The 23230-nt window shown below is 58.6% G+C and overlaps 1 protein-coding gene across 2 annotated transcripts in view; it reads left to right on the forward strand.

Annotated features, from left to right (window-relative positions):
- The first annotated feature begins 1749 nt into the window (after positions 1-1749).
- The window catches only part of CLUH (clustered mitochondria homolog), a 35095-nt gene continuing 13614 nt past the window's right edge, over positions 1750-23230 (forward strand). The window contains exons 1-12 of one of the 2 annotated variants that reach the window (XM_026861493.1): positions 1750-1774; positions 12343-12539; positions 14028-14199; positions 14357-14500; positions 14712-14839; positions 15479-15633; positions 17039-17164; positions 18706-18853; positions 19372-19464; positions 19988-20682; positions 21837-22054; positions 22617-22721. In XM_026861493.1, the coding sequence (XP_026717294.1) occupies positions 1765-1774; positions 12343-12539; positions 14028-14199; positions 14357-14500; positions 14712-14839; positions 15479-15633; positions 17039-17164; positions 18706-18853; positions 19372-19464; positions 19988-20682; positions 21837-22054; positions 22617-22721 (2191 nt within the window). In that variant the 5' untranslated portion in view covers positions 1750-1764. Of the gene's footprint in view, positions 1775-6239; positions 7114-12342; positions 12540-14027; positions 14200-14356; positions 14501-14711; positions 14840-15478; positions 15634-17038; positions 17165-18705; positions 18854-19371; positions 19465-19987; positions 20683-21836; positions 22055-22616; positions 22722-23230 lie in introns of those variants that run through there. The other variant, XM_026861494.1, reaches the window with a different exon arrangement.

Raw genomic sequence — 23230 nt, forward strand, 5'->3', positions numbered from 1 at the left:
CCGTGCGCGCCTGGGAGGAGACGCCCCAGCTGCAGGGATGGAGCTGCCCTGAGCGCAGGGACGGGGCGTTCCTTCTCCTCCTTCCCCCCATGCGTCTTTCCAGCGCTGTGGGGACCGGGTTCCATGTTTCGGTTATTTGCTGGCTGCTCCCTTTGCACCGGAGCCGGGGGCGAGGTGCGGCCCCGCGTCCTGAGCGTCCCCAGCGCCGGCTCCAGAGCTCCGGGTACGAGCCCGTCCGGGCTGTGCGGAGTTCCTTGTTCCCTCGAGAAGCTGTCCGGAGCGCTGGGGCTCAGCGGTTTTCTCTGATCTTTAGCGCAAAAGAGCCCAGGGCAGAAGCACCGTGGCTGCGGGCACCCTCTGTCCCGAGGCTCTTGTACCCACTGAGTGAGTACCCGACGCTTCCTCCTTCCCCTGATTTTTATGGTGGCGAGGTGAATTTTTGAAGTTTGTCACCAAAAGCAAAGTTCATCGGCGTTTGGTGCTGGAGCCGGCTGGACGCGGTTCAGGGGTGGGGAAGCCTCCCCCTCCCCTCCGTGCGCCAGGTTTGAAAGCCCGCAGGGCCAGCAGCTGGGTTAAAAAGTTACGCTGTGTAATCCCTGCCTCTCCGGGCGCAGGCTGAGGGCCGGAGCAGGCAGGGAGGTGAGAAAATCCTCCCGAGTGTTCCGCACTGCAGGATTGCTCAGGCACCTGGTGGGTCTGGGGAGGGAGGGCCGAGGCGGCGCCTGTCCCTGTGCGTGGCCGCCAGCCCAGCTCCGCTTCCCAGGGCGCTCCTGCCTGAGGCCCGTCCTGGCGCCCTGCTTTGTCCCACGGGGGCTGTGGGTGCCGCGGGGCGGTGGGCAGGCTCCGGGGGGCTGCTCGCTGAGCATGCGCACCCCTCTGCCGCACCAGGCGTCGAGACGGGGGGTTCTCTGCCTCGAGAGGGCTGATGGCTGCTTCTCGCCTCCCAGCTAGACAAAACTGCTGGGGACACTCCGTCCTTCTGAGTGCAGAAGCTCAAAAATGTGAACAACTGGGGTTCCTGTGATGATTTCTGACGGAGGCGGTTACGGGTTACGTTACCTTTCTTATTCGCTAGCGTGAGATGGAGACAGCCATTGTGTGCAGCGTTTCTTGGGTTATTTTTGTTCCTACAGTTGTCACCGCCTTAGATCAAGTTTTATCTCGTGCAAGTTCTAGCAGTGCTTCTAGCTATGGTAAAATACATTTCAACCTTGCCTTGCCCAAAGATTTGCTTTGTCTAGCTAGGTCCCTCCATCCCTGCTCTTTCTGGCCACCCGTATCTCCAGCCACGTTTCCCGTTAAAAAAGCGGTGAATGCAGGTGGTAGTGGAAAACCGCTGCGGAGGCAAGCGTGGCTGCGTTAGTAACAAGGTCAGAAGGCTGATTCTTAATCTCGGGATCTGCTGTCGCTGTCTGTTGCCTGACCTTGGAGGTCCGCTGGTGTTTTGGAAAGGGCTGAATTGCTGGCAGTCTTTTTTTTTTTTTTTTTTTTTATATGCAGTTGTAATGGGCTTTCGGGGGGAGAATCGGAGGAACGTTGTGCAAGAGAAATCTGATCACCGCTACAAGGTTAAGAAGAGGAAAGGAGTGTGTTAGCACAGCATCTGTGCGGCAAGGTGGGAGACAGGGACCTGAGGGGATGGCGTCTGGAGCGGCTCTGCCGGGGGGTAATGGTTGAGCTCCCTCTTGGAAGCTCGCTGCTCCGCCTGAGCAGCCTTGCTCGTGGGTTTCCCAACTGAGGAGAGGAAGTAAGTAGGTCAGGAACATGCACCCAGGTAAATCCACCCGCAGAACCGCCTCATGCACACGCTCCGTGTTGCAGAGTCCGGTGTTTGTCTTCGTCCTCTGTGAATGACTAAACTTGGCAGCACACCCCTCTCCTGGCGCAGCTTTCCAGCGCTCGCTTTGCCTTCTTGCATCGTGTTGGTTGTACTACGAAGTTGTTATTTCTAGAAGCTTTAAAGGTCTGAAGTTCATGTCTTTTTTTTTTTTATTTTTTTTATTTGCATTTGAGAAGTAAAACCGGTCCATGGGGCAGCGCTTGAACAGAGTGCGCGCGGTGAAAACCAGAGCGCGGCGAGGCCCACGGTGGCTGTCGCTGTGGCAGCGGGTCAGGTTTTGGCCGGGCTGCCTGGGGGTTGGCGGGTGGTTCTCCCCTCCTGCCCGGCCTGGCTGGTGGAGGGGAGCTCACACCTGCCCGCCCGTTCGGCGGGGAAAGCGGTTGGTTCAGCTTTCCGTTGCATTCCGCCTCTGTAACGTTTGTGAGCCTGGGACAAGTGGGTATCTGGCGTTTTCTTGACAATTCGGCAGAGAGACACTTAGGCAGGTGACAAACCTCCCCTCTTTGGGTGCGACAATAGATCTGTGCTCACAGAAGTAAGCTCTTTTCCAAAGCTGAAGAAATAACTGCCATGGTGCTCCTGAGGGAGGAATCCCACGAAGCGGGGACCTGAAGTAAGGTTCCCTACAGCAAAACGACCTTAGAATAATGTCACATTTTTTAAAAAAAGCATTTCATTAATTTCCCCTTCTCCTTAAAGAGAAAAGTTCTACTGCAACCTGTTGATCAAGCTGCAGGCTCAGGATTTTCTGTAGCTGCTGTCCCTCGGCATAAACCTGCAGGATGGTGACTCTTGCCCAGAGCTCGCGCGGGTCGGATTAGCCTGCGGCCATCCCCCCGCTTCCAGGCTCCCCGCTAGCTCAGCCCCGCCGCTGGGGCAGGGTGAGGCTGGAGCGGCGGTGGCATCGCAGGCGGTGTGGGCAGTGCCCTGCCAGCAGGCAGGGGCAGGACGGGCCCTCCTGGCAGCTCGGCACAGCCCGGGCTGGGGCTCAGCGCGGCCTCGCTGCCAGCTCGGGTCGTGGCGCTGCGCGAGCCGGGGTGGCGTTGCCCCCTGGGTTTCTGCGGGACGGGCGAGCGAGTTTCCCAGGCTGCGGCCCGCGTTACGCTCTTGCAGGGAGGGGGAGCAGCCACCCTGGGGCTGTGTGCGCCCCCCAGCCGCCTGGGGTGGGGGGCAGCGGGAGCTGCTCTGGAGGCCGTCGCAGCCGTCGGGTCTCCCCTGCAAACCCCCCCCCGAGCTCCCTGCAGCTGCCACCTCTGCGGGTCTGGGCGCTCTGGGCCGCGGTAAGGTGTGTGTAGGGCTCTGCGGACCGGCACAGTTGGGTCTTTCCAGGTTTGTGCCGTGAGGAGTTTTCTCCGGAGCCGCTGTGGTGACGGGCATCGGCGGCAGCACAGGGGGTGGCTGGAGCCGGCCCTGCCGCCCCACGGAGCCGGGGCTCTCGCCTCCCAGCGCGGCTGCTCCTGCCTGCCAGGCCCGTGCTCCGCTGGTCCCGCGGATGGATGGCTCCCTGTCGCGGGCTCTCGCTGCCTCTTCTGGAACTAGGGTACGTGCTTGGAGAATTATTGACCGATTCTCGGGACCTGTCTGAAATGTGACTCCTTTATTCGGCTCTTCTCTTGAAATTTGAGGAACGTGCTCTTCCCAACAGTTGATGTTTTTGTCGGTGCTGACCTTTGCACTTTGCCTTAGGTTCTGCTCTTTGCTCCTATTTCTGTGATGTTTGAATTGCACGCTGTTGTAGCAAGGTCAGCCGGCCAGCTCGTTTTCAGGACCGAGTTTCCAAAATTTTGGCCAGGTAGAAAGTTTACAAGTGGGTTTAAATGTAGTTCCCAGATGTGGAGAGCACGGCGTGGGTAACTGAGGGTGCCAGATGCAGAGCCCGAGGCCTTTGGGTGCCTGGGAGTGCCTGAGCCGGCAGCTGTGGGGCCGGTGAATGCCGCGGGGCAGGGCTGCAATGCAACGTCCCGGTATCAATACCAATAGAACAGCCACAAGCTGCTAAGCAGGCTGGAATGTGGCTCGAGTTGTTTAGGTCGATCCAGCCAAATTTTACTGTGGGTACACAGGAGCTGGGAATGACTAACTTTCTCGCTTGCCATCCAGGGGTTGTTGGTGCCGCAGGAGAGGTGTCGGGACCAGCGAGCCCCGGGGCCCTTGTCGAGAGCCGCGCGCCGCGGCCCTGCCGCACTCCCTGCGACTCAGTCCCAGGGGTTGTAAAGCTGCTGAAAAATAAATGTGGTGCTTATACCTCTACCCACAGATGGGTTATAACCAATTTGAGTTTAATGACGGCAGTAGAGCAGCTCTAACGTTTCACTGTGGGCCTTTATTAAAAGAAGTGCTTGTTGCACCTAAAGTGCTGAAATTTTGTGGGAAGCTGTGGTTTCCGCTGGGGGGTAGAGGGAGGCTGTCTCCCACCTCCCCTGATGGGATGTCCTGCAGAAACGTTTCCACTCAGGCCACCTCTGGAGCTAATGCCTGTTCATTTAGTCAATTTATTTACATTCATTAAAATATTTGTTTTGTTTCATTTATTATTCAGCTAAAATTTGATTTGCATTTGCTGTTCTGACACCAGCCTTCATGTGTTAAAGCAGCACGGACCACGCAGCTCTGAACTTGCTTTGGCCTGGGCTGAAGCAACCGCGGCGCAGCTCCACGAGACCTGACCGGGTACTTCTCCAGGAGGAGGTCGCATCTCTTCCCAGAGGTCTCTTGAGAAGGACGAAGATTGAAGCTGTCAGCACATCTAAACTCCTTCAAAAACCATCAGAAGAAAAGGAGTTACCAGTGCTGATGTGATCTGAAAGTCGGTGCTGGCTCCCAGGCCGAGGGGTCCAAGGCTGAGCGGCTCCCGCGCCGGGAGAGCAGCGTGGGGGTGCCGAGGGCCCCTTGCAGAGAGGTGGAGTGGGAGAGACTTCTCTTCTGATCCCTCTTCCTTTAAAAGGACAGCAGAACCTAGCCAGGGTTTCCTGTGGAGAGCTTTTGGTCTGGTTTTTCAGCTGGTTTCCCCCTTTTTCCTGGCAGGTGGCTTTGCTAGCACGGAGCTGCCGTTGGAGAAGGGATCGCCCTTCCCCTGCGTGTGTTGCCTTGGCCTTGAGCTCGCGTGAGCTGCGTGGTCTTGGCTTTGGTTTAGTTCTGAGATTTTTGTGCTAGGGATGTGGCACGTGGGTTTTCTTCTGCTCAGTGTGGAGTTGTGTCTGTGAAGCCATGTCGAGCACTCGGGAGAAAAACCTCCGCCTGCCCGGGAGCGGGGGGTGCTCTCGGGTTTTGCTAACGGGACACGAATGCTTTTCCAGGCAGATCCCAGCCCAGCTGGTTCAGGCTGCAGCTCTCGCACATCGTGTCGCGTGTAGGAAAGATCCAGCTCTTTGCACATGTCCCAGGAAGCTGGGACCGCCGAAGGGACCACGTAGCCAGCTGCTGGGTGCTGTGTGTCGGTGTGGGCTGCGGGCCGGCCCGCGGAGGGGCCGTGGTGCCTGGCTGGTGCTGCTGGGGGGAGGCGAGGAGCGGGCGGCCGCGGCCTCGCGGGAGGCGTGCTGCGGCCTGCTCGGCTGCGGCCTCCCCGGGGCCTGCAGGAATCTCCGTCATCCCTGCTTCGGTTGTCGGGATTTCTTAAAAGTATCACGGAGAGAGAAGCGGTGTTAGGGGGTTGTGCGTGTGGTTTTGTGGTTCGTTTGCGTTTGACGTGGCAGAGCGGGGTGAGAGGACAGAAAATCCGTCTGGAAACTACTTGCTGGTTCACTGCCTGGCTGCTTTGTGCTCTCCTGCTTAGTATGGATGGCTGTGCCTGGGCCCGGGCGTGCCATAGTAACTGCCCTCGCCTTGTAATTCAATGCAGCCCCCTCGCTCGCAGGTCTGGCAGCGCTGAGGCCGCCCGTCCCATGCTGCACTGGTGCAGCACTCCAGATCAGGCTATTTATAACCCCCCCGGCCGGGGCCGTGGGGCCGGCATCCCTCTGCCAGCACCGGAGGAACCTGTTAGAGCCACGTCTGGTTTTGCTCTGGCAGGGAGAGGAGAGCTTCAGCTGCGGGGAGCTGCCTCTGGGCTTCGCGGACATCGTGGTGGTCGGGCTGAAGGCGCGCGGGGGCCGAAGGTCGCCGGGGGGGGTCACTTTGGGAGAGCTGCTGCGAGCCCAGCGTTCGGTTCTGGCGAGCAGGCGGGACGTGAGCTCAGGACGCCGCGCGGAGTCAGCTGCCGGTCCGCTGCCTCCCGCCACCCCCGGGCCGAGCAGGATTTTTCCGGGGAGAAGGCAGCCAGCGTGAGGAGGCGAGCAGGTCTGGGCTGCGGAGGGCGAGGGCTGCTGCGTGGGCATTTGCCTCGTGGGGACTTCAGTCTATGTGCGCAAACCAAACTTAACTTTTCTAATCCGGTGCTGTATGAGCCAGGCCGCTCGCGGTCATGGGGAACGGCCTTTTTGCAAACTGCTGCAGGCACGTCACCGATCTGATCTTCCAGACGCGCAGCTTTAGCTCGCCCGATGAGAGGTCGCCCCTCCTGCCAAAGCCTCCCCCGGGCTGCGCCGGCTGCCCGGAGATGCCAGAGGCTGCCCCGTGTGCTGGGCCCTACCCAGACATCATCCCCAGCGCGGCGGTGACGGGCAGCCTGCAGAAGTGCACCGAATGCATCGCAGAGCTCTGCAAAGCCAAGGACGCAGAAGGAATGGTGACGGTCTGCGATAAGAGCTGCTGGGGAGCCGGCGCCTCCAGCCCGCTCCGGCAGGCAGGGGCGTCCCGCGCGGTGCCTGTCCTTCCAGCCGACCTTGGGGAAGGGCCGGCAGGGCTGGGCGATCACGCTCCGTCGCTTGAAGCCTGCCAGAGCTGCGTGAAACTTGAGGACAGCGGCTTAGCCCACAGATCCTGCTGCCCGGAGGAGCACGTGGAAGCAGCTGCTGGGGGGGATGCAGCCCTGGGATCACGTCCCGGCGGCCACGGCGAGGGACGAGCGGCCTCGCGTTTAGACGTGGCCTTAGCGGCTCCGGCCAGCGCCAAACGCAGAGATGCTGCTGCCTCCCCAGCGAGCCCTGGGACACCGTCCTCTGCTCTGCCAGCGGGCGCGGGGAAAACCCCGCCGGGCCAAAGGACAATCACACCTGTCCCTTCTGGCGAGGTGTCACCTAAAGCTCAGGACACAAGTACTGGGTTTGTAGCGACAGACCCCGCTGCCTGCCCCGGTGGCAGGTCGGGCTGTGACCCTGGCTCTCGGGTGCAGGCGCTGCCCTTGAAGCAGCAGCAGCAGAAGAAGAGGAGGAAGAAGAAGAAACTCACACTTCTAGGTGCTCAGCGGCGTGGCACTCTGTCACGCTTTGGGTAGCCCAGATGCCTGTGTGCTTGTAACAGGGGTGGGTGGCTGCGTGTGCCCTGCGACGGGGCAGGGTGACGGAGAGGGGAGGCGAGGTGACGTTTTAACTTCGTGGCAGGAGGAAGATGAGGAAGGTGGTGAGGAATCCCACCGGCTGTGTGCCACAGAGGGTCTGTGCCTTGTCTGTGTTAGCAAAACAAGCATAAGGGGGTTTTGTTTTGTTTGTTTGGTTTTTTTTTTACTTAATTCGTAAGTCAAATCCTTCTCTCGTGGCTGTGAGCAGGGTCCCTGTGCAGGCCCGCGGGCGGGCAGGCAGGAGCACAGGGTGGCCAGGGACCAGAGCAGCGTCTGCTCGGAGCCTTCGGCTGCCCTCGGCCGTGCGCGCCTGGGAGGAGACGCCCCAGCTGCAGGGATGGAGCTGCCCTGAGCGCAGGGACGGGGCGTTCCTTCTCCTCCTTCCCCCCATGCGTCTTTCCAGCGCTGTGGGGACAGCGGGGACCCAGCCACTTGCTGCAGCGTGGGAGGGGGCAGATCCTCTCCTGCTTCTCCACAAACTGGCACCAAATAGTGACCGAGCTGGAGCAGCTCTTGTCCTGGCAGGACTTCTAGGATATGAGAAACTCAAGTTATTATTTTGTCAGTCTCGAGCTCAAATTTTGCCTTTCTATCGCCATGTTTTGTTTCTGTTCCGACCTCGTGGAGTGGCTGAATTTTGGGTTCAGAACTTTGGTTGTCTTTTGGTCCAGCTGGTGGCACGAGGGGACGTGCAGGGTGGCTGACCTGACCTGAGCTGCTCACTCGGTTTCAGGTCTAGTGCCCGGTTTGCTTTCCGTGTGCCGGTGGCGGGTGTCGAGGCTGCAGGCCAGCTGGTTGGGAGATGGTGCCGAAACTGTTTTACACCGCTCAGAATTCAAAATACCTTTGAGGAGGGAAAGGCAGGCTTTGGGCCCTCAGAACGATACTGGAGCTGGTAAGAAATGTACTCCTAAATTCAGTGATGGAAAAGGTAGGGGGTTAAATTTTCAGTTTTTGTATCTCATAATCTCTGCTGTTACTAAATGTTGGGAAGGAAAGGTCTCTCCTGCAGAGCAGTCCTTGGGTTCCTTCCCCTGCTCTCCAGACCAGGCTAACTTGCAGCAACATAATCTTGCCTTTAAAAACAGGATTAGCGACTGACTTCAGTTTAGGAGATTTGTTTGAACATTAATTAGTTCTTAACTAAAACTTCCCATGATCTGTTGTATTGCTGTATGCAGCCAGCAGTGTTCAGGTTGGGGTGTGCCAGGATCACTCGGGTCCGGGGGGTGCCCAGCACCTCTGCAGGCTCGCTCGGAGTAGGAAGTGTGATTAAAACAGGCCCTGTTGCCTTGGCCTGTGTGCTCCTTGTCCAGTTAATCCTTTTGCTGAACCTCTAGGTGAGGTGGGAGCCGCCATCAGGCCGCCGGTTCCTCCCGCTGAGGCGGTGCCCTGTGCCGCTGCCTCCCCTGGTCGGTGTTCTGCTTTCCCTGCTCTCCTGATGCTGTCGCCTTGCACGCACCCGGGGTTTGGTCACGCTGTGCTCCGAGTAGCAGTGAGAACATCGTGTTACAGCTCGGCTGCCAGCCAGGGCAAGCTGGAGCTCAGCAGCCTCCGCCGTGCCTGTGGGTACAAACTAGGGGCCAAAAGGAGGAGGGTCCTTGCCAGGATGCTGGTGCGTCCCTTGGAGTGACAGGGGAGACTGGAGGTCACGGCCTCTGGTCGAGACTGCAGAACGGCGTCTCGAGGCCGAGGTGTTCCGAGGGATCTTGGGCAGCGCCCCCAGAGCGGGTGGGACGGCTTCCCCGTGACTCAGCCGCTCTCCGCGAAACCGTCCGGGCTGCGCCGCCCGGCGCTTTCTGCTGTGGGCGAGAGCTTGCGACTAAACGCGGCTCCTGGCCTGTCTGGGGCTCAGCTGAGCGTGAGAAACGGGAGAGAGGTTTTTGCAGGAGTCTTCCAGGTGTCCTTGCGCTCGCTGAAATGAAGCGCCCGGCGCCTTCGCCTCGCTCTGCTTGCCGGCGCTGCCGAGGCCGTGGCGCAGCCGCTCTGAGCGGGCGGGAAGAACCGGTGACCCACTTTAGGGCAGGTGGGCGAAGCTCCGCTCCCCGCAGAGAGAGCGCAGGCCGTGAGTCAGCGCCCGGCAGGCAGCGCGTCCTCCAGGCAAGCTGCCCTGCGCTGCCTCAGCCGGGGTCCAGACACAGAGTGCCGCTTCTGTCAAAGTGTGCCCCTGCCCTAAGATCCCCGCTGAAAAGCCTTTGCTGGCCTTAAATCGGAGGGTTAACCTGCTGGAAAGCTGGTCTGTCTTAGTCCAGGCCTTAGTCCAGGCTTAACTTTTGTTCTAAACTTAAGACAGTGCTGTCTGGAGCTGGATCTTCTGGCCTGAGGAGATGTGAAGGTGTTGCCTCTACGTTTCTCTCTGTCACAAAGTGCAGAGCCACGCCAGCCCCCTCTTCCCTCCGCGGGGAACAAGGGATGGAAAGTGGGGATATGCGGTCTTGCTGCAGATGAGAAACGCTCGTCTGATTCCTGAAACAACCGGTGGTTTGGGGACACGATACCAGTGAGTAGCGAAAAGCAGAAGCTGCCCCTGCCTCGCTCGGCAGCTGGAGGTGTTTGCTGTGTGCGAGGCCAGCGTGTGCGTGGGTTGCCCAGCTCTCGTGTGGAGCCGTCCCCTGGTTTGGTTAGTCCCTATGCACTGCTTTTCCTCCTCCCCGCTGCCAGCTCCAAGCTGGGCAGTTATTTTCTGCTCGCTGTGGAGGCACCTCATCTGCTGGATCTTGCTTAGTAAAATGACATAAAATCACATTTACTGAGAGGTGACAGTGTCCCTTTTGGGAATACCCTAGCAAGAAGTAGCTTCAGCACCCACCTCGCTGCTGGTGGGAGAGGGTCCCTGGTGAACATGGCACGGGGCAGACTGCAGGAGCGTGGGGACAGGCACCGTGGCTGGGAATGAGAGCAAAGGGAGAGGAGCTGCACATCCCGCGGGCTGCTCCTTCCACACCTCGGCGGCCGGCGGAACCCCGCTGTTCCCGAGCAGCACCTCGGGCTTGTCACCGGTGGCGCTGCTGGAAAAGGCCCTCGGTCACGGGCGGGTGGGGACAGGGGTCTCGTGGTGGTGGCAGCATCGCTGCGGCTGTGCCTGGGTCCTGCCCGTGGCACCTGCTGCCACAGCGGTTGACAAGGGCTGTTGGGTCTTTGGTCAGTGCTCCAGCCTTCCTCTGCCAAATTCTGCCTCCCCTTGCTGCCACAGCAGGAGCAAAACCTGGGTGCTCCTGCCCTGCTCGGGGGGGCTGGGCCTGGTGGGGTCGTCCTGCCTGCAGTACCAGTAGCCCCAGGTGCAGCTTTTCTGCGGTAGCTTTTCCACTCTCCCTCCTCGTCCCGGCGAGTTCAGGCAGTCCGGGAGGAGCGAGGAGCGTGTGACGAGGGGCTCTCCCCAGCCCTCTGGGCATGCTGTGGTTTTCCTGAAACCACAGCTCTTGGGGCACTCTGGCGTGGAGCTTCGCTCTCCTCCTCTCTAGCATGACTCCAGCTTGCTAGAGCCGGGCCAGGCCTCACGCCTTGCCTGTGGTTTCATCTGTCAAAGCAATGAGCGGCTTCTGTTGGGGACATACACGGAGTGACAGGGAAGATGAGCAGCAGCTGCCGAGATGCTGAAGGCCGCCGAGCTGCTGGAGGGGGCTCTGTTACCTGCTGCCTTTTGGAACGCGTGAGCTTTCCTTGCGCTTTCCTTGCGCTTCGTGCTCCTTCACTGTGTCCTGATTCGGCCTTGACCGTCGTCTCCGAGGTTTGCTGTTGGCGGTTGTAGTCTGGAGCGGGAGCGTGGCCCTCTGGGGATGCTTCAGTGGGGCTGGAGGCTGCAGCCTCGTGTTGCACTCAAGGCGTGCGAGGGGATGTAATGTTTCCACCCCTGTTCTGCACATGGTGAAGGTTGGGTGACTTCCCTGGGCTGCCTGAGCAGTTGGGGCTGACAGGCAGGAACTGGCTGTGACAGCTTTAGGTCTTGGGGCAGAGCAGCAGGCTGCCTTTGGGCAGCGAGGGAGGTTGAGCTGCCATCTCCCCTGGAGCACAGCTGGGGCTGGTGCCTGCCTGGGAGCTCAGGAGGAGGAGAGACCCCTGCCAGGAGGAGCTGGCTGGAGGACTGCAGCATGCTGCTCAGCGACCTCGGGGTGTTATCCCGGCTTTGAGCCGCCCCGAGCCCCGGCAGCCTTTCTGAAGGGCTGTTCCCAGCACCCAGGCGAGCCCCAGCCCGCTCTGTCCCTGCGCCTGGGAGCACCAAGCGGGAGCCACCACGTGCAGGGCTCGGGGGTCTGGCGGCCGGTGCAGCACCTCGGTCCAGCACGTCCCCTCCAGCGCCGTCCCCAGCCCGGTTTGGTGGGTGCAGGCTGCTCTGACGCCTGCAGCTCCCGAGATCTTATCAGCTCTCTGACACTATCCGCCTTATTGGAAAAGAAAACAAACCATTTCGGGAGCAGTGAAGTAGGTGCAGAGAGCTCCTCATCCCCGTGACACATCTCTAAATTAGCACTTAAAATGTCGTCACCTTTTTCTTGAATAAAATTGCTTAGGCAAAGCCTTGCCCTGGCACCATGGGATCCCTGCGAAGTATTTTGGCAATGCGGAGGGTGGCCAGATGCGGGCAGGGGTGTGGGAGCTGTTTGGGAGCTGTGGGGTAACCTGGCTGCCACGTGACGTGCAGCTTAGCAATGCAACCGCCGTCTCATCCCCTCCCTTCCCTCCTGGCTGAGCAGCAGCGTACCAGGAGGTATGTTAGGAGCTGTGTAACATGTTGGTGCAGAGGTTACAGCTGCCTCCAGGCCGCAAAGCACCACACACCCATCTCTTTTAATTAAGAGGCTTCTTAAGACTAAGCTGAATGTGTTGTACGCTGACCCATCCTTCCTGCTTTCCTTCCCTCCCCTCTCCGCACAGGGTTTGTGGAAGATGTAAACCCCGCAGGCAAGCGAGAGCACGTTAATTATGCTGCGAGGGGAAGGGAGGGAAGGGCCTGGCACACCTATGTCTAGTAAACACGGAGTGCAGAATAAAACGCTTGCTGCCTTTTAACCCCTGGTTTGCTTGGGTTGGCCGGAGGACGGTGGTGGTGTCCGAACCAGTCTCTCCAGCCACCCGGGGCGGACCGTCTCTTTGCTCACACCTTGCCCAAATCCCTCTCTTTCTCCCCCAGAGCACCCGTCCGGCATGGCCCTGATGAACGGCAGCGGCCTGCACGAGAGCCCCAAGGGTGAGAAGGAGGCCAGGCAGAATGGCCACGAGGAGGCTGACCCGGGGGAAGATGGGAACGACCAGGAGGTCATTGTCATCCAGGACACGGGATTTACCGTCAAGATCTGCGCGCCAGGGATAGAGCCCTTTTCCCTGCAGGTACCTCCCTTCCCGGGCGCTGGAGGAGCGGGCGGGAATCCTTCGAGCCAGGGCACGTGCAGCACTGTCCCCTCAGCCAGCCGGGGAGGGAAGGGCATGGGACCGAGCCCAGGAGGGCCCCGTGGTCTGGACAGTGTGGTCAGGCTGCTCCCGGCTCCCTGATGGGGCTCACTGGGGACAGAGGCAGCCGAGCACAGAGGGTGCAGGAGAGAAGCTGCCTGGCCACTGACTTCTAGAGAAAAAGGGAGGAAGAGGAGACACAAGCAACAGGCCTGCGTGGGCTTTGCAAGGACGGGGAGGGTGTCCTGCTCCAGAGCTGGGGAGGGGGAATTTCCCAAGGTGTAGCCACTTCTTACCCATCACAGAGGGGCTCGGGCGTGGGGCCGAGCATGGGGGAAATGGCCTTCCCACTTCTGGGCTGTGAAAACACGATTTCTGGGCCTGACTCCCCGGAAGGGAGATCTCCTCGCTTGCCTGGCAGCCTGGCATGGGGCTCCCTGGGGCTAACCCGGGTTTAGTGCAGTGACCGGCGCTAGGCCAGCTCGGGGAGCTCAAACACTCGCCTGACGGTGAGGGGAACGGTGCGGCCTCTGCTTCCTCTCTGCACAGAGCGCTCCTCGTGTGCCATGTGGACAGTGACGTGCTGCCAGGGCAGGGCAGGCTTTGACATGCCTGGCTGATACTCTGATGTAGCTTGATGCTTCCCTGAAAACCATTTGGATGAAATCTCTCTTAATTTCAGGGAGAGGCATCTGGAGCCTAAACCCAGAGGGAAGTCTTATCTCCCCAAGACTAGCAGAGAGTGCACTGACATTGCATCCCCCGTGGAACCAGCTGTATCGCAGCCTAACTTTTTTCTCCTTTAAATCCCCTTGGCTGTTAGTTTTAATAACCTAATAATAGCAGGCCATGGTGTTCACAGCAGCTCTGTAAACTACCCTGAGTCCTGTGAGCTTGAGAGCAGTGGCAGGGGTGCTGGAGCCCGGGCAGGGGGCAGGAGCACAGCCCCCATGCAGGAGCCGGGGCGGTTTCTTGCGTCACCGCAGCGGGCGGGTGGCACTGGCGTGGCCCTGCCTCACCGCAGATGCCACGGCACATCCAGGGGAGGGAACGGGCTCCTTTCCACGTGCATCGTTCAAAGCCTCGCCGCAAAGGCACGGTGCGAAGGGATAAGGGAAGAGCTCCTGGTTTTCCCCCACTTCCTATTCCTCGGTGTGCTCTCGGCCCCCTCTGTGCCGTGCCGAGCGCTGGGCACGCTCGGGGCTGTTGCGCCCCTGGGCCCCGCGGGTGGAGCTGGGGTGACCAACCCTGCCAGAGCGGCCGTGCCCTCCCAGCAGGGACAGGAGCCCTCTCTGAGGGGGAGAGCGCCAGGCTGCCTCACCAGGCCTGCAGAGGTACGAGAGGGGTTTGATTCCACAGCAGAGCGACAGAGCTTGGCCAGGACGTGTGTGAGGACTGAGAATAACTCTGGGTTCTTCCCTTCTTAAGGTGTCTCCTCAAGAGATGGTGCAAGAGATCCACCAAGTTTTGATGGACCGTGAGGATACCTGCCATCGGACTTGCTTCTCTCTGCAGCTGGACGGCAACGTCCTCGATAACTTTGCTGAGCTGAAAACTATTGAAGGACTGCAGGAGGGCTCGCTGCTGAAAGTGGTGGAAGGCAAGTTCCTTCAGGCTTCAGGAGGGAGCGAGCTCGGGTTGTCACAGGGAGTGGGTTTGGGCACCTGGCTGCTCTTTCCTGCGCTCCTTTGAGACCGCTGTGCCCAAGGAGTCGGCAACTGTGTAACTCCAGTTTTTCCTCCCTTTCTGCTCCTCAGAGCCGTACACGGTGCGAGAAGCCAGGATACACGTGCGTCACATTCGGGACCTTCTGAAGAGTCTGGACCCATCGGATGCTTTTAACGGTGTGGACTGTAATTCACTGTCCTTCCTGAGCGTCTTCACGGAAGGAGACCTGGGAGGTACGGGGCAAAAAGGCTTCTCTGGCGTGGTCAGGGTGTTCATTCGCCCAACCCCTTGCTTTGTTAAAACCCATTGTAACGGTCAGCTGTCCCACATCATTCAGGAGTGCAGAGAAACACTCGGAGCACTTTCTGCTTTCCTCTTGACTAATTATTGGAGGAGGGAATGCTGCCTTTTCCAGCACTGACTTTCTATCTCTGTTCATTCTAGACAGTGGCAAACGGAAGAAGAAAGGTACTGAAATGGAACAAATTGACTGCACCCCTCCTGAACATATCCTGCCGGGTAGCAAAGAGAGACCCTTGTGTGCCCTCCAGCCCCAGAACAGAGACTGGAAGGTAGAGTTCTCCTGTGACTTTAAAAGGGCTCTTGGCACATTCCTTGCTACAAGCTGGTGTTCAGGGTTTGAAAGCTGCCCTGAAGTGGACTTTGGGATTTGTTCTGCCTGGTGCTTAACGAGGGCCGGAATAGCAGTGCTTGGCCAAAAGAATAAAGTCCAGGAGCTTGTGTGCAGAGTGCTGGACACCCGGCCTGGACAGCTGCAGGGCGTGGGGTGGCTGCTCTGGCTGGGGGGTGGCAGGGGAGGGAGAAGGGCATTTCTCTGCCCTGTCCCGCAGGCAGGATCTGGGGATCACTGCGCGTCACCCCGAGCTTTCCCGCAACCCCCCCTTGGGTTCCGGTTTAGAAGCCGCCATTTGGAAACCAGTACAGCCAGAAATCCGTGCCTTGTGCAGCCCAAAGGCCCAGCGGGTCTGTTTTCAGCCATGTCTGACGGTGTGAAAGGCGACAAGCTGAGGCACACTGGTGGAGTGCAGACGGCTCGGGGAAGGCCGTGCTCTCGAGACCAGGCTTTTCTGTGAGCTCTGTTTCTGGAACCGTGCGCGGGCGGCCCGTAAAAGGCGTGTACGTCCGATGGCCCTAACTCAGGGGAATAAATTCCTGCTGACAGGAGCTGCTTCTGTTGTGTTCTGCTGCAGCCTTTGCAGTGCCTAAAGGTATTGACGATGAGCGGCTGGAACCCTCCGCCCGGTAACCGGAAGATGCACGGGGACCTCATGTATTTATATGTCATCACGGTGGAGGATCGGCACGTCAGCATCACTGCGTCCACGCGAGGGTTTTACTTGAATCAGTGAGTAACTAAGACTCCTCCCATCCTGCCCTGCCGCAGGGAGCTTGTGATAGCCAACTGGAAAGGAACCCACAAGCAGCCCGCTGCTGCTCTTCTGGGGATTGGGGTTTTTTGGTGGAAAAGAGCCTATTTTAACTGGCTGCTCGCATGGGTTTGTAGGAGTTGCTATACTGGATTGGGCTGTTCAGTTATTCCTGGTACCATTTCTCCACAGCGGGTAAATGCCTGGTGCTTTAGGGAAAATTTAAACATTCCATAATGTCATCAGCTAATTAGAGCATTTTGAGTTGGGAGGGAATTCCTTCCTGACCATTGCAACGATCTCATTTTGCCCTAAAGCAAAGGCACAGCCTGTCGGAACTTCCTAAGATGGGCACAGATTTGACTAGATTTTTTTTATTTTTTTTTTTCTGAAGTAGTGACTATGAAAGATTGTTAAAGTGGCAGAGCTGTGGCTGTACTGAGGGAGGTGCAGGGTCTGTCCAGCCCAGTAGCCCATAACAGACCTGTTGAGTTGGGGGTGGACGGGAGAGAACTTCAGAGCCACAAACCCTGCTGTACCTGAGCAACTGCCAGCTCAAACGTCTCTGGGTGGCCTCGATCCCACAATCCAGATAATCGCCTGGGCAACCATAACTGTGTGTCTGAAATACAAGGTTATAATTCATGGGAGAATGAAGCTGCCTGAAGAGAAAAGGAGAGCTTAAAATATAGAAGATAAAATTCAAGCACACTTCCACCTTCTGTCTCGTGGAGTGGAAGTGCTCTGTGTTAAACTGGCTCGAGGAAGAAATAATTTGTATTCCATTGTGTCCCCCCCACCAGATCCATAAAAATAAGTGTTAAAGTAACGGGCCTGAGGGTACACATCGGAGCACAGGTCCCGGGAGGCCGGGTGGCACAGCGGACACAAAACAAGTGGCCTTTCTGAGTCTGGCAGAAGGTGCCCTGGGGAGGGGGAGCGGGGGGTGCGCTGCTGGCGGGTCTGTGCCCAGCCTCCAGCCAGGAGAGGAGCTGTCCTGGGCGGGCACCGGCTCTTCGGTCCGCGTGGTGCCCTCTCCGCTGGCTCGCTGTTGAGCAGAGGCCCTCCTGCTGAGTTTGGAAGCTCTGTGAGATCGGTTCTTCCCAGCTCTAAAACCAGAAGCCTTTCTTGAACCCGGTGGTGCCTGAAGAAGGTCTATATTAAATTTGGTGGGCCTGGGTGGAGGGTCACTCGTTCCGTCTCGGGTGGAGATGGGAGAGGGCCCTCGCAGCCCCTGTGCCCCGTGCTCTGCGCTTTGCAAGCGCGGCCGTGTGGTGCAGCCCTCCCTGCAGCCGTGGGGGGAGAGCTCTGCTTCCCGTGCCGAGGCCCGGGGAAGTCTTGCGTGTGACGACGCCTTGTGACTGTTTCCCTTCCCTCTTGCAGGTCTACGGCGTACAACTTCAATCCCAAACCTGCAAACCCCAGCTTTCTCAGTCATTCCTTGGTGGAACTACTTAACCAGATCAGCCCTACCTTCAAAAAAAACTTCTCCGCCCTGCAGAAGAAACGGTAGCAGCACTTTTTCCTCTCTAGCTGCCCTGAGTAGCCTGTGGTGGAGGTGCTGGCTGAGGCTGGGCGGCGGGGCTGGTTCTGCGGGACCTGCCGCCGCTGACGGGGCAGCGACTGCGCCTCCCAGCTCGCGTAGCGGGGGGCGGTCGGGATGTGCACGTCCATGCAGCGAGGAGCACGAACACCTGAGTCAGTGTCGTGGCAGCACCCTGATGTGGCTTTCCCTCGCCCAAAACACGGGGCTGACGTGACCTGCCCGCCGTCGCTCAGCGCGGCAGCGGCCGGTGGGAGTGCGGAGTCCCGCTGCCCCGGCACTGGAGGGTTTCCCTTGGCTGTAGCTCCCAGGTGACTCCCTGCAGCGCGCAGATTCACGGAGTTTGGTTCTGCCCGAAGCACAGGGTGGGGGCACGACAGCTTTCCGTTGCCGTGGGAGTGTCAGTCGTGGGGCTGACCCGGCACTCGGCGTGCTCTGTCCCTGCTGAGGAGTGAACACGTCGGGCAGTTTGTGCAGTGGGAGGGGAAGCCCCGAGGTGGGCTGTGGGGTTCATAGGAGGGGAAAGTGCTGACAGGTCGACCTGCTCCTGAGCTGTGGGGCTCCTCACTGAGGGTCCCTGGATGCAGAATTGATGATTTTCTAGTTAACCAGGCAGCAAAGAGTTAACGTGGAGCATGGCCGAGTGCTGCACCAGCAATCACTAGGTACTTCTCCCCTGAATCCAAACAGGAGACTGAAGCGTAAAATACCAGGGAGAGGAACACACGAGGGCTTTGCGTAGGCTTATGGCGGAGAGAGAATAATTACTTCCAACGTGTCCATGCATGCTCGTTTTCTCTAATTTCCTCTAGCACCTATAATAATAAAACCCCCAGTAATGTATTGTTTTATTCTGCTGTCCTTGCTGCAGGGACTGTTTATTCTGCTCCAGGACAGTGGGTCCTGTGCAGAAGCCTGTCCTTTATAGTCCCCTTAATGACCTGCCTGGGCTCGGCAGGGTGCAGACTGACGGGCACGTTGTGTGGCTTTTGGGAGCTCTGCTGCGCTCATTAAGATGAAAGTGATGGTAGACAAGGGCTGGAAATTAGCAGTGGCCTCCAGCCACCACCGTGACTATCTGGCCATTTAAAAATGATTATACTGTACTGCTGCTTGGGCCAGAAGTAAATACAGACGAGAGTCCCGCGCGTGCCGTGAGCAGCAGATGGCAGCGGGGCCCTTGGGTGAAGCTCACCCCTTCCCTTCCTCAGCGGGTCCGTGCCGCGGCGGGACCTGAGGGCAGTGGGTGTCCTCCGCACACAGGGTGGTGGGGCTCTCCCGGGGTACAGCTGAGGGTGAAACGGGAGCGCCCCGGTGACTGCAGACGAGAGACGCCCGTGCCAGTCAGTCATCGTGGGGTACGGTGCTGGTCAGAGTCCACTGAGCTGCTGCTCGGGCCTGGCCTGGCTATTTGTCAGAAGCTGATGTTGCAGCAGAGGGAAAATTCTCTTAGAATAGAAAGAAATCTTCCTTGGAAAATGTCTGATTGTTGTCTCTCCCAAACCAGGGTTCAGAGACACCCTTTTGAAAGGATCGCCACTCCTTTCCAAGTGTACAGCTGGACGGCGCCGCAGGCAGAACATGCCATGGACTGTGTCCGGGCAGAAGACGCTTACACTTCTCGCCTGGGCTATGAAGAGCACATACCCGGACAGGTACTGGCCTTTGCTGAGAACACTGGCAGGAGTTTTGCTGCCGGCTGTGCTGGGAACCAGTTCACTTTTAGCCAGTAGACCACTGGTATTTGTGGGAGGGTTTTGCTCATCGAGGGGAAAACTTGGGGGAGTCCTTGTTCTTGACGGCGCTCAGGGGCTGTGCGGCTCAGGCTGCAGCTCCCTCACACGTGAAGGGCTGAGAGGGGCAACTTCTGCTCGGGTGTTTATAAATCCCAGGTCCCTGCTGCGAGCGCCGCTGCACAGAGCAAGCTGCTCTTTCAGTTACGCTGCATAAGCTGGGCAGAGGGAAGATCCATGCCAGGCTGCTGTCGGATAAAGTCCGCTCTTGAGGAGTGTTCATTCCTGCTGCTAATTCGCTTCCCCTGAACTCCACGCAGCCTGAAGTCTTGCCCCTTCCCCTCCCTTCTCTCACAAAACGCCTCATAAAGCAGAAGTGCTGACTTGCCAGCCCCTTCCCACACAGCGTGTTGCTTCCCACAAGGCTTTGACTCTTTCAGACCAGAGACTGGAACGAGGAGCTGCAGACCACGCGGGAGCTGCCACGCAAGAACCTGCCCGAGAGGCTGCTGAGAGAACGAGCCATCTTCAAGGTAAGGTCGGGGTGCGCAGGCAGCTCCTCGCGCCCCTTCGCTGCTGCCCGCGTCGCATCCTTCACCCACTCTGCCCCTTCGGGGATGCAAGGGTCGGCTCCCTGCTTGTGATCCAAGGGATCTTATGCTCTCTCGTAGTGTCTGCCCTCTGCCCCAGCCCCACGGGGCAGAATCGGGCCCCTCGACTCAGGCCGGGCCCTCCTCATCCTCCGCTGCCCTGTCTGGTCAGCCCTCCTCTGAGGGGGGAGGAACAGGGTGAGGGGGGACACACTTAGACCTGGGCCCCCCCTCCCTGTGCAGAGAGCTAATGGTGAAGCCACTCTGATCCCTGATGTTCTGGCTCCTGGAGGATCCAAGCCACTAGCCAGGCTCGCAGGAGTAGAAGCCCGCCGGCCGGCCGGCCTGCTGGAAGGCTGTCGGGAGGAGGGAGCGATGGAGAAACCTGCAGGGAGCTGGGGGAGCTCGGGGCTGGGCTGGGAGGGTGGGGCCCGTCCTTACCCAGGTCTCTCTCCACCTGCCCCAGGTTCACAGCGACTTCACCGCAGCAGCAACCAGAGGTGCTATGGCCGTCATCGACGGCAACGTCATGGCCATCAACCCCAGCGAGGAGACCAAGATGCAGATGTTCATCTGGAACAACATCTTCTTCAGCCTGGGCTTTGACGTCCGCGACCACTACAAGGACTTTGGTGGAGATGTTGCTGCTTACGTAGCTCCTACCAACGATCTCAACGGTGTGCGGACCTATAATGCCGTGGACGTAGAAGGGCTCTACACGCTGGGGACCGTAGTGGTGGATTACAGAGGTTACAGGGTGACAGCTCAGTCCATTATTCCTGGCATCTTGGAACGGGAGCAGGAGCAGAGTGTCATCTATGGGTCAATAGACTTTGGCAAGACAGTTGTCTCGCACCCCAAGTACCTGGAGCTGCTGGAGAAGACCAGCAGGCCCCTGAAGATCCAGAAGCACAAAGTCCTCAACGACAAGAACGAGGAGGTGGAGCTGTGCTCCTCGGTGGAGTGCAAAGGCATTATCGGCAACGACGGGCGTCACTACATCCTGGACCTGCTCCGCACTTTCCCTCCAGATCTAAACTTCCTGCCTGTTGAAGGGGAGGAGATGCCAGAGGAATGTAAGAAAATGGGGTTCCCCAAGCAGCACAGACACAAGCTTTGCTGTCTCCGGCAAGAGCTTGTTGATGCCTTTGTAGAACACAGGTGAGCTGAGCTCCCCCCTCCTCTGCCTGCAGCTGGTCCCGGGCCCAGTCCGGACCGCGCTGCCTCGTCCCAGGGAGGTCACAGCAGAGCACCCAGACGTGGGCAGCTCCTTTCCCCAGTGCTTGGCAGGTGCGATTGCAGAAACTTCATGAACGAGGGGTGAAAACAGGAGGGATTCTGGCAGGGTTACAGCGAGCCAGGGCAGGAGCTGGTTTGCTTTTCAGTCTCCGGATCTGTTTGTGGTGTTTCCTGTCCAGACATTTAGAAGTTCTTCTTTCCCTGCAGATACCCTGTGCCCCTGATGGCTAGGGACCAGGAAGGCATTTACACTTCCTTTTAAGGCTCTCCAGATGTCTTGAGTGCCACCTTCTTTTCCTAGAGGCTGGGGAAGAAAAAAAAACCTTACGTGAACTGCTGTGGGTGCTTTTGTGGTGGGATGTGTTGGCGTTGGGGCTCGCTCGGCGCAGGGGAGGCGGTGGGAGCTCTGGGAGCAGACGAGTGGCAGTGGTGGTGTTCTGGTGGTGTAAACGCTCCTGCTCCCGATGTGACGGGCCGCGGGCGCTCCGCTGTCACCGCCGGTCAGAGCCCGTGCTTGGCTTGCCGTGAAGACGAGCCCTCCAGTCGCTGACGGAGGAGCCCTGCCCGCTGAGCAACCCGTTCCGCAGCCAGCCCTTCCCAGAGCCTGCAGGCAGCCTTTGCTGCTCCCCGGGAGAGCTTCCAGACCCGCAGCCTGCGGGACTGTGGCCGTAGGGTGCTGCTGCTGCTCCTTGGCCAGCAGAGGCCCGGCCTTTCTGCTCGGGTCTGGCAAAATTGCTGCTGGTTTGTCTTTGACTAGTCCTGCGCGCCTGGCAGCGAGAGGCGTCCCGAGCTGTCTGCTGGTGCTGCCTGTGGAAAGCGATTTGTAACCACTGCAAGGAGATTAGTTTCCTGTTGCGATGGGTTATAAAAACCCACTTGTTTTTTCTTTTTCTGACAAACTGATGTGCACTGCTTTTGATTTTGGAAAGCTCATGGGCAGAGTGTGCACGTCCTGCCTTTCCCCGGGGAAGCTGTGTGATGTATAATGCAAACCTTGTGAGGTCTTTCCTCGCAGAGCAGTGGTGCTCCTCCTCGGTTCTCCTGCTGTGTTGAATTTCTCCCGTCCTTTCCCCTAGGTATCTGTTGTTCATGAAGCTGGCAGCGCTGCAGCTGATGCAGCAGAAGGCCAACAAGCAGGAGAGCTCCGGCGCGCTGGAAAATGGCGCCTCTCCGGAGAACGGCACCGCAGACGGCGAGAAGTCTGAGTCAGAGGATGGTAAAATAGACGATAACGTGACTGGACTTGATCAGGTGAAAGAGCTTGCTGAGACCATTGCGTCTGATGATGGAACAGGTATTTCGCCCTCGGCGCCAGGAGCAGCCCGGGCCTCCCGCCCCGGCGGGTGGGCGCTCTCCGGTGGCGGTTGGGGTGCTTGTGAAACGGGACACGCGCTGCCGCTGCTGTCGGTATTTCCTTGGCTCTTTGCAGAGAGCCATTTGCGCTGAACTAGTCGCTCTGGGGGCCGGTGGGGTGGGTGGGCCAGTGTCTCTGCAGACAGCTAGCCCGTTGGCTCTGCCGCAGGGATGGGGCAGGCAACCGGGGCCGGGCTGACGGGCCTGGGGTGGGGCGTGCGATGCGCAGGACGTGGGGAACCCCAGGCTTGGATCTCCGAGTATGAGTGGTTTGGGGGGGGGTCTGGGGGTTTTCTGGGTCACCTGTTCATGTTCAGACTTTGCATTTTTGCAGCCATCCTCCTTTCCAAATATCTTAAATTGATTTTTTTTTTCCCAATGGGCTGCTGCAGGATGTGCCCATTGTTGCTGCTTTTAGTAACAGAACTCTTCTCTCTCAAGCTAGGCTTGTCGCTTTTCTGAAATCCACGCTCATTTGTGTTCTGTTTTTCTTCCGGCTCCAGTGGATCCCAAAAGCAGAGAAGTGATTCGAAATGCTTGCAAGGCTGTAGGCTCCATTAGTGACACGTCATTTGACATTCGGTTTAACCCAGATATCTTCTCACCAGGTACGTGCACAAGGAGCTGGTTTTAGTCCTCCTTCAGACGATTGCTGTGTCCAGCCAAAAAATTTGTGTTCTGAGCCAAGAATACTGCTGGCTTTTGGTTGGCCGGGCATGGTGCAGGATTCTCCCTGAAGCACAGAGATACAGAAAAGAGAAAGAATTGTAATTGACTGCGATGCTCCAACTACCAGGGGCGGGCAGGGAGCCGTCTCCCACTGCTGTGCTCGGGGAAGGTCTGCAGAGCTCTGCCAAGAATTTTCTTGTGATTCTGCAGCATCCCAGCTGCTAGACCGCATGAAAAGAAGCAGAAGGAGGGGAGAAAAATTAAATTTGATCCTAACGTAACAGTTTGCACAAAAACCAGCAGTTGTAGTTGAAGGACTGGCGTTGGATCCTCGGCGAAGGGCAGGGTTTGTTTTAGGAACGTCACAGTGAGCAGGTCACGGTGCCCTTTCAAACGCCTGCGCCAGCCGGAGGCGTCGTGGGCAGCTTTCCCTGCCTGGAACCAGCAG

Source organism: Athene cunicularia (genome assembly GCF_003259725.1).
Source record: "Athene cunicularia isolate RWA chromosome 19 unlocalized genomic scaffold, athCun1 chr19_part1, whole genome shotgun sequence".
In the NCBI taxonomy this organism is placed as follows: Eukaryota; Metazoa; Chordata; class Aves; order Strigiformes; family Strigidae; genus Athene; species Athene cunicularia.